This window comes from Triturus cristatus, chromosome 2_2 (assembly GCF_964204655.1).
Source record: "Triturus cristatus chromosome 2_2, aTriCri1.1, whole genome shotgun sequence".
NCBI lineage: Eukaryota > Metazoa > Chordata > Amphibia > Caudata > Salamandridae > Triturus > Triturus cristatus.
This window is the reverse complement of record NC_140582.1, coordinates 313807028-313817465: the sequence shown is the minus strand read 5'-3', so window position 1 is coordinate 313817465 and position 10438 is coordinate 313807028. Positions and strand designations below refer to the sequence as shown.

The 10438-nt window shown below is 47.0% G+C and overlaps 1 protein-coding gene across 3 annotated transcripts in view; it reads right to left on the bottom strand.

The window, feature by feature from the left end:
• Positions 1-410: 410 nt before the first annotated feature.
• SCOC (short coiled-coil protein) overlaps positions 411-10438 on the bottom strand; it is a 51845-nt gene continuing 41817 nt past the window's right edge. For all 3 annotated transcript variants that reach the window (XM_085641364.1, XM_085641365.1, XM_085641366.1), the window contains exons 3-4: positions 3971-4054; positions 411-2280 (exon numbers count right to left, since the gene is read on the bottom strand). In XM_085641364.1, the coding sequence (XP_085497490.1) occupies positions 2138-2280; positions 3971-4054 (227 nt within the window). In that variant the 3' untranslated portion in view covers positions 411-2137. The remainder of the gene's footprint in view (positions 2281-3970; positions 4055-10438) is intronic.

Genomic DNA, 10438 nt, shown 5'->3' with positions numbered 1-10438 from the left:
GCTTCAGTTAAAAAGAATTTCATCTAACAACAAATTGTTCAATGAGAGTCTGGTCTGGTCTGGTTTTGGGATTCAGGAAGGAGCAAAGTTCAACTTCTAAGACTAAGATTCAGATTCAGATATTGCATTGACTGGTGTATGAACGACGTCAGGATGCTAGGATCACAGACTCCGATGTCATCCCAAGATAACTGGGTTTCAAAATCATCATTTGGTTGTGTATGATTCCAAGTCATGAGATATAAAACTTTTTCTTTCAGGACGATTGACAATGCCCTGTATCATTATGTACAATTTCCTGAACGGGCAGCAGAAAGCCCAGGAATGGTGGGGTATTAAACTGTTTCATCAGTGCAAACAGGTGACAATGTAGGTTGATAGCTGGACAACTGGCTGGAATAAAGACAAACTTTCACGCAAGAACAGTTTTATTTCAACAAATTAAAATGTAAATGTTAATAAATTAGTAAAAAAGGCCACAATACAGTAAGATGCAGGCAATGTTGGTGACAGTTATATTAAATATTACATAATGGATATATGACAAAACGTAAATCCAGTTTACATTGGTAAACAAAACATACTACATTTAGGAGTACATTAAATAGTGTCTGGCACTAGATTAGAAGTAAGCCACATCAACTCATTGGCACTGCCCAGTCAATATTTTCTAATGCTAAAATATTGCGCTACACAGCACAAGAAAATGGTAGTTCTTGGCAGCAGGGAGTTTGAATACAATGTTTTTTCTATTTTGAAATGTGCGAAGAACTTCAAATACCCTGAAAGACAGAATGGTCAACTTACATGTTCAAAAAACCTAACAACCACGATTACGAAGGTAACTGAATTTCACCATCATGTTCTGTAATATACGCACTTCCAATAATTGAGAGTGAAGAGAATGTGTGCTCCATGGCTTTGCATATAGGCAGCAAAAACTTAATTTCAGTTTTTATTTTGCATTGAACAGATTTAATTATGAAAAACACTGGTTAACAGGTAGATACTTCATCAACCTGAATTTAAAAGAAAATGTAGAACTCATTCCAAAGCACAACAGCCATTTCATTTTCTTCAATAGCAATTTTAGGTTAAACACACACCATCATGGATCTCAAAAGAAAAAGCAAACCATGAAAATCGGCCCAATACATGATCATGTGCTGCCTTCAGAATGTGTACTTTTTAGAAAGGATACACGTTATCGTTTGTGCTAAAAGTGTAACCTATTAAAGTAGATTAAACAAAGGAGTCACTCTTTATACAGGATAAAATATGAGAAACTATTCCACCCTTATTTCTCACATTTACACATTCAACACTGTTAAATGAATCTGCTATGATCCCCCCCAACAATTCTTTAACCATCTCCACCTCCACCAATATCCAACTCGATCGAAGCAGTGTGAATTGTAATTTTTATCTATTTAGATACTAGTTTTTTTAACAATGTTACAAAAAACAAATCTCTATGTAAAAAAGTTACAACGAAAGATAAAACTGCATGAGATGTTGCCGGTACGTTCACATTTTGGTCATAGCACACAGTTGCCCTTCTAACCTGGACAGAAAAAAATAAATAAGGACCAAAAGAATCACAGGGAAAAGTGATTTTCTTGAGGCAGGCTGTGGGCTTCACTTGTAGTAGTTGAAACAATTGATCAGTTTTTGATGCTCAACATCACAGGCGGTTTGAGCAAATTCCACACAATGAATTTTGTGATCGGTAAAAATCAATACATTTTAAACATTTTCTCAGAATTCGTTCAAACGCAGACCGGAAACTATGGCTGTTTGCCCAAACATAAAATCAGATGTGAGCTTCACACCATGCAAGTTTATCATACTCTATTATAAGTTTTTAACACTGTCTTAATTACAGGTTTTGCATTTTTCAAAATGTATCGTAACCCATGGACAAACGATTCGACTAAAGCTGCAAGCTCTTTTTTCAAAATATATTGTAGCGTTTTGGTCACATGATAATATAACGGAGCAGCTTTTTAGGAGTACCCCCCCTCCCCCCCCCCAAAAAGCAAGTTCCCACCTGTAGGCTACATAAGTAAAAACAAACAAAAAAAAAAGACTTAAAAAAACTAAAATGCAGCAGTGTGGCAAGATAGGTGTTCAGTTCTCATTTCCTTTTGCTTTTCGTGTCGGTTGTTTGGAAAACACTGGAGGCCGACATTAAATTTTCTATGTATTGGCCAAGAACCTGATTTTCCGATTTCAGTTTCAAGTTTTCTTCCTTTACTGCATCAACCCTTGCAGAGAGATCTACAAAAGAATAAGTAACATGAAATTCCCTGTCAACTTTATAAGTTCTGGTTTGCTAAACATTCTCTTTCAAAGGATTGCAATTAGACCAATGTTTCCTGTAACTGTGAAATCTGTTTATGTAGGACTGCTCAAAGGAAGTTTTATTTATTTTTAACGAATTAGACACATACTGTTCATATTTAAATGCTATAAATGCTCTATAACGGTCTCTAAAAGTTCCCAAAAGGAACGACTACGCACTAAAAAATGGCAAATACAGAATGAGCTGTTACTTACGAGTTACATATTTTTTCCTGACTTTCCTAGGTTGGAGTTGCTGAAAACATCTAATGCGTTTCCATCTGTATTAACAGGTTTTGCATCCATTTCATATTGAAGTTTTTTCTAATTTACTCCCGCCCCCTGTCCCCCAAGTTTTGCTACCAGGATGATTTCTCCACTGTGGTTCCCAGATGTCACTGCCTGCGTTTGTGAACAAGAAACCCACCAGCTTCCTGGAGGTCAGTCGCACCAGGCCTAGGTTAAAAGGCGCTGCTAATTAACAATGACAATAAAACGTACCATGGTGTCAGTCATTCCTTTCAAAGCATCAGTGGCCTTGACAGAACATGTGACCGTTAAATGCAGCCAATGATTAAGACTGCATGAGGCAGACGGGCGCACGTCACTAGAAGCATCTCTCATTTTAGTTGACGTCCTCAGGACATCAGTGGGGTTTACTGACAATCCTGTGCTGACTTGTACGGGAGGGTCCAGTTTCCTTCCATTCTTGGGTCGCAATGAAGAGTGAGACGGCAAGACGGTCCTCACTGTAAACTCCCCTTTTAAGCTGAAAAGGGATTGCATATTTCTGGGTCATAGTGTACATGGGATCACTGACTGCGGTAAACCCTAGGCAGCACCGTTCTAGCTTCGTAAAACAGGTGGCATTCATACCTAGTATGGGCTGCGATGGGAAAACAATATAGAAACGTGGTAATTGTGTATCCTACATGTTATTCCTCAATACCCCAGGATAAATTCATACTTGCATGGTAATGGCAGAAATAATTTCGGTACAAATCTGCCACCCTGCCATTCCCGTTTAGAGTATTCTTTCTAAATACTGAAAGTGTGTTCTTTCTGGATATATGTCTTTCTTTAAGAGTGATCCTCGTGTTTGACTTGTTCTTGTCTTATTTTAGTTTACTGCTCCCACATTGGGTTCATTTAGTATGGACTTTTCTTGTAAGTGTACATTAATATCCATATTCTGTCTATCAGTGGCCCAGTTTCAAAACTGTAAACCCACTTCATAAATATGTATTCGGCAAGGTGAAGAAATTGTATGTGAACAGCTCTTATTATATTATCAGCGAGTCTTTCATAGTGTCTCCATTTGTTTCTGAGGTCTAGTCTTTAATTTAAAAGTGTACTTTTGTATTTGCTTGAAAAATGTAATCTAGAGGTGGAAGCTTGTTCCGATCATGTCTGTGCCAAACATACACTGATCATCATTCCATGCTGCAAACACAATTCATGTGAGGGAGTACACCGGCACAAACAGTAGCAATACCTGTCCGTGCACAACAAACATCACATTGCATAGAGAGAACATATAAACTACAAAAAAAAAAAATGATACTTTAGGCATCGTCATAAGTTTTTTTTTTCTTCAAGAGAATGCAAAGATGAAAATCACTCTCACCTTCCAAAGTGTGCTGCAACTCTAGAACCTGATTAATGAGTCGTGTTTTTTCTTCCATTTCAATTTGGTGTTCCGCATCCAAAGCTGTAAGGAATCAGATAATACCACTTCAATCACTGGTGTAGACAACAAGAAGAACAATGCAAGTAAAACACGTTAGAATGGAAAAGAGGGCTTTCTCCCCTTAGATTAGGCTGCATCTTCAAAGAATTTACAACATAAAGAAGCCTCACAGTGTTTCTGCCCAACATCCAGGCAAGGCCACCAGAACCCAACGGTAAATCTTAATGCAGAAAAAAAAACAAATGCCAACAACGGTGATTTTTCTAAACCGAGGGCACGATGGTTAATATTGCTAATTAACGCAATAGGCATTGGAAAAAAAAGACTTATATTCTCAACTGTCATTAAGAATATAAGAAATGGACAATTCAAAATCAAATTAGCCTCCATCATTGGGGTAAAGTTGCAGCTAGACAGACTATGAAACAATTCTGATTTGTCTAAGACCCCTCTAGCTGTTGGTCAGAGCTAAGAGAATTGTGAAGCACTGCTGCAGCAACAGAAAGCAGGGCACTCTCCATAAAGGCTAATGAATGAGTCAGGGAGGGGTTGGGGGAAGTGTGGAGGGGGGGGGGGGGGGGAAGGATGGGGGCGGTTTGCAGGAGGATGGCAACCAGAATAACTGGAACAAAAGGGGAGAGTAAAAAAACAGTTCAACTACTAACCATGCAGTCCAGAGAACAGGATGCCTGGGCCATTAGTCGGGAGAAGGAAAGAGTAGGAGATTATTCAATATAGCTCTTTACCGTCTTCTGCTTAAAAATACTTGTGCAAAGGGTGGAGGTCACAGACAAGTAAACCAGAGGGAGCCAGAATATGTTTTTATATACTGACTCCTTCACCCCATCTAGAAGTTGGACCGACTAGGAAGCACATGTGCAACTGTTTGCATCACTTCCTGTTTAAAATGGAAATCCTGGGAAGGAGAAATTTGGAGATTGTTATACAGCTCCTTTCTTCCTTCTAAATAGGATCAAAGGTGGAAAACCCAGTCACAGTATTCGTTTTTGGAACTGTTGAAGTAGTGTGGCTGGATAATTAGAAGTCTTCTATAACTGAACAATCAAAAGAAGCTAGAAGTAACAGGGAAATAAGAGAATTCAGAGTGTAATAACATATTTGTATCTTAGGTGAAGAAAGTGCACACACCACCTCGTTCTTGTACTGAAGTGTTTCAGTAGCAGCTACTGAAACTGGTCAATTCCTTTTGCCCAACGTGTCAGCCTTCCACAGTTTTAGACTGCGACTCTTCCATATTGCAAGACAGACATACTCCGATTCATGGGTAAGGCACAAATTGCGTAGCTCAAATGCTAAACAATAGCTGCTTTCAGCTCTGTATTGTGGTATACAAAGTTCCACTTAATGAGAAATAAACTAACATGAAATTAAGTAGTCAATCTAAGCCAAGATCAGTATACAGCGACTGATCAGTGTCTCTACACCCAACCTCTTTAGCACCTTCTTGATGTAGGAAAGGTACTAGGAAGGAAAACCGGTTGTATCCGTGAAGTGATGTAACACTACACTAAAGCTCATGTTGGCTGAGATCTGTGCCAACATAATGAGAAACATCACAGCCACAAAAAGGATGAGCGGTGGAACACTAAGAAATACGATCAAGGAGGAGCCTAGCGCTTGACCAAGATGGCCGCGTGAGCTTAGAGCTCCCGAGACCCTCGCGCCCTCCGTCGACTATCCTGTCTCTAATCCTGTCTGCATGCATGGCATCGTGTAGATGATTGGTCAGGGAGGCGATTGATGCTACCCGCGGTCGGATCGTCCACCGGGAACCGGACTTACACCTGGCGGAAGATTGCGGCCTATCTCCCGGGGAAGCCAGGGGCTAGAGTTGGCTGGATGCCCGACTCCTAGTTGAACAACAACGGCCAGGCGAGGTGTGAACTATCGGACGGAGGTCCCCGCACTTTCACTTTCGATTTCGCTCCCTTTGTCAGCCCTGCTACTGGAGAGCTCTGGATGGCTTTATTACCCCGGGGACGCTCTGCAGGCTACTCTGGCGGTCCACGGTAGAACTGATCACTCCTTATTCCTCTCCTTGGGAGGGACCCGTCTTAACTGAACCGACCTGCTTGGAGTCAACCATGTCGGGCAAAGCAGAAGGGGATCGGCAGAAGCCTAAGTCTACCAGGCGGGGAACCTACACCCAAGTCAACAGCATGGACCGATATGCTCTGCAAAAGGGATCACCGAGTGGATCGAGCCAGGTGCCGGATGCCCAGAAGGAGGACTCGCCTGTGGCCCCGGAGCTCTCCCTGCAGGATGTCATGGGCGCGCTCGAAGGGATGCAGACTTCGATTGGGAGACAGTTTGAGGCCCTGGCGCATAAGGTGGATGCCATTTTGGTGGATGTCAACCTGATCCGTGCGGACTTGGGCAAAACGAATGAACGGGTTAAGACCTTGGACCTCAGGCCTCACTGATGATGTTACGGAACTGCAGACCGAGGTTCGTAAGCTGAGGACCGAGAGTGATCTCGTCGCCCGCCGGCTGGAGGACTTTGAGAGCCGGGCCAGGCGCAACAATGTGCGCGTTATCGGGGTCCCGGAGTCCTCGGATGAGGCTTCGGTTGACCTGCTTGTTGAAGACTTGGTCCTCAATCATCTGAAGCCCAAGGGCCTTGGGAAGTTCTTTGCGGTGGAAAGGGCCCATAGAGTGCCGGGCGGGAGGCCTAAGGCGGGTGCCCCGCCGAGGCCGATCGTCGCTCGGCTCTTTCACTTTCGAGATCGGGACGCTATTCTGCAAGCATCGAGGGTGACGGGCCCGGTCCCCTTCCAGAACGCGTCGGTGAATTTCTACCCGGACTTCACCCAGCAGGTGCAGAGGCAGAGACAGGGCTTCCTGGGGGTGAAGCGGCGGCTTCGGGAAAGAGACCTGAAGTATGCCATGCTCTTCCCTGCCAGACTGCGAGTGGTGCACGACGATCGGACATTCTTTTTTGACTCTCCTGTTATGGCCGACGAATGGCTGGACGCTTTGCCCCGGCGACGGATGGGGGACGACACAGCCGAGGATGGAGACAGTGGCCGGGATGGGCAGGGCTGACATCTCGGAGCCGGTCTGACTTGATTTGACTATACTTGAAGACTTGCATAGAGTGCAGTAACTGTGGAGGGTTGCGGGAGGACGAGGGTTGCTCTTTTCCTCCCTTAGGGTACTTTTTGTAGACTTTTTGTTTTTGTAGGGCGACAGGCACACTGCAAGTTGGGGGGGCTTTGTAAGCTGCAGCAGGGGTGCAGGGTGGGGGGAGTTTTAGGGATTTTGGGGTTGTTGTTGGGGGGTTTCTTTCTGCAAGGCATGATGCTTATATCCAGGGCTGTTCCATGGTGGCTCCTCGGGTGTGGGGTGGGCCTCTTTACGTTTGAGGATGGGGGGTAGGGGTTGAAGTGTTATAAGCTGGAATGTTAATGGGTTGGGGGATCGCATTAAGCGGGGGATTGTTTTGCAATTTTTGAAACGATCAATGCCGGATGTTGCCCTGCTGCAGGAGACGCATCTTATAGGAAATATGTGCTATGCCCTGAATAGGAAGGGGTATAAATTCATTGCACATTCAGGATTCTCATCTGGGTCCAGGGGTGTGGGCATCCTAGTTAGAGCTTCGTTGCCATTTGAGGTGGACTCCACCATTGTGGATGATAGGGGGAGGTTTGTGGCGGTGGCGGGGCGGTGGGAAGGACGGACTGTGGTTTTAGTTTCGGTTTATGTCCCGCCGGCCCTGCAGGCCTCCACTTTTGCAGATCTGGGTAGGGCCCTGCTGGATCTCCCGGGGGGAATGCTTGTGGTGGGAGGGGATTTCAACGCTGTTTGCTCCGGCCTGCTGGATAGACACCCGCCCAGAGACACAGGGGGGGCTCAGAAATGGCTTCCAGACTTCCTAGACACGCTTGGTCTGATAGACTGCTGGCGGCTCCGGCACCCCACACAGAGCCAGTACACGTTCCACTCCGGGGCACATGGTAGCCTCTCCAGGATTGATTACCTGCTCACTCTGGCCGCGCATGCCTCGTTGGTATCCGAGGCGAGGCACATGGCGCGCGGTATATCTGACCACTCGCCAGTGTGGATCCGGCTGGATCTAGGTCGGGAGGGAGGAGGAAGGGTGGCCCCTATCAACCCTTGGTATTTCCGAGACCCCAAGATGCGCAGCGCCCTGGTAAAGAAGGTAGAAATTTTTTTCAAGGACAATCAGGGAACCGTTGACTCGGCAGTGTCGCTGTGGGAAGCTTTTAAGACCGTGCTTCGGGGGGAGGCCCTCTCCCTAGTAGTGGCTGCCAAGAGGCGTAGAGATGGGGAGATTCTGCAGGTGGAGGAGGAGATCGCGGCTCTGGAGGGAGCGATGGAGGAGGAGGTTACAGAGTCCTCACTGCATGAGCTTTGTTTGAAGCAAACTGAGTATAAAGACCTGGTGACGAACGCCGCTAAGACCCTCAGTAGGGAACAGCAGGGCCGACTGTATGATGTTGGTGATAAGGCAGGGAAACTCCTGGCGTGGCTGGACAAAAAAGAACGGGTCAATAGAGTGGTGCCAGAGTTGACGGGAGAGAGGGGAGAGGCGATTGTGGAACCTGAGGGGATTGTAAAGAGCTTCTCGGACTATTTCTGTAAGGTTTATGCCTCTGCGTCGGATAGGCCAACCGAGGACTCGTGTGACCTCCTCCGTGATATCGAGTTGCCCTGCCTCTCTGCTATAGATAGGGACGATCTAGATGGTGAAATAACGGTCGACGAGGTGGCGGGGGCTATCCGCGCGTTAAACTCGGGTAAGGCCTCGGGACCGAACGGCTTGCCGATAGACCTGTACAGGCTTTTCCCGGATAGGGTCGCCCCCCACCTGCGCGCCATGTTTTTGGAGGCGCGGGGGGGTGGGGCCCTCCCGTTGGATCAGCGACTGGCGTCGATTGTGGTCATACACAAAGAGGGTAAACCCCGCGATAAGTGCGCCTCATATCGGCCTATTTCACTTCTTAACGCGGAGCCGAAAATTCTGGCTAAACTCCTGGCGACCCGTTTGATTAGGGTACTTGGCGACTTAGTCCACCCGGATCAATCCGGCTTCATCCCGCACCGAAACACAGCGCTGAATCTTAGGCATCTTCATGGCGTAATCGCCAGGGCGGGCACGTTGCGTGAACCGGCTATTGTGGCGTCTCTTGATGCCACGATGGCCTTTGACACGGTGGAGTGGGCATACTTGTGGGCCGTGCTGGCCAAGTTCGGTTTTGGCAGCGGTTTTGTGAGCTGGGTGAGGTTGCTGTACGAGGGGCCGCTAGCTAGTGTGGTGGTGAATGGTCGGGCGTCGACTCCGTTTCAGCTTGGAAGGGGTACTCGGCAGGGTTGCCCCCTGTCGCCTCTGTTGTTCGCCCTCGCCCTTGAGCCGCTGGCTGCGTGGATACGTTGGCACCCGGATATACGGGGCCTTCGGTGGTCGCCTGAACACGAGGACCGTATTTCGCTCTATGCCGATGATATCCTGTTGTATCTTGCCTCGCCCAAGAAATCACTTATAGTGGTCTGACGTACTCACATCTTTTGGTAGGAACTCGGGTCTCGTCATCAATTGGAGCAAATCGTACTTGTATGTTCTTAGTGGCGAGGTTCCACCGATCCCTAGAACATGTTCGATACAGATCGCCCAGCAGGGTTTCGTGTACTTGGGGATCTTTATCTCTATGGACTCGGCTGTGCGCTATGAGAAGAATCAGCTCCCCCCCCTGGCACGCCTGAGGCGCGATGTTGAAGGTTGGCGGAGGCTGCCGCTCTCCCTCGTCGGGCGTGCGGCCCTGTTCAAAATGATGTCTCTCCCCCGCTTTCTCTACGCCTTACAGAATACCTTGGATTGGGTGCCGGCCAAATACTTTCGGGAGGTCGAAGGCCTCCAACGGACGTTGCTGTGGGATGGGCGGCCGCAAATTGCTATTGCAAAGCTGACGCTTCCATGGTACGACGGGGGCATTGCGCTCCCAGATATCCGTCGGTACTATTGGGCCACACAGCTGAGCGCGATCAATCATGGGCTTTATGGCCCTGCTCTCAGCCCTGGGTATGCCATGGACAGGTGGTTGCTGCGTGGTGGTAACTATTACAGGGCGTTGTACTCGCGATCCCTAGACTCGTCCCTCACGGGGCCCACCGCTGTGGCAGTGCGGGTGTGGAAGATGGCAACTGACTCGCTGGGCTGGAAGGATAAGCTCACCCTCGCTACCCCGTTGTTTGAATCGGAGAGATTGGGAAGGCTTTGGCATTCAAAAGGCTTTGATAAGTGGGACCTGATTGGCATCTCCAGGGTGGGTGATGTGCTGCATAAGGGGAAGGTGAAGTCCTTTGAGGAGTTGCAGACTGAGTATGAGCTGGGGCCCTCCGAGTATTTCAGATATATTCAGA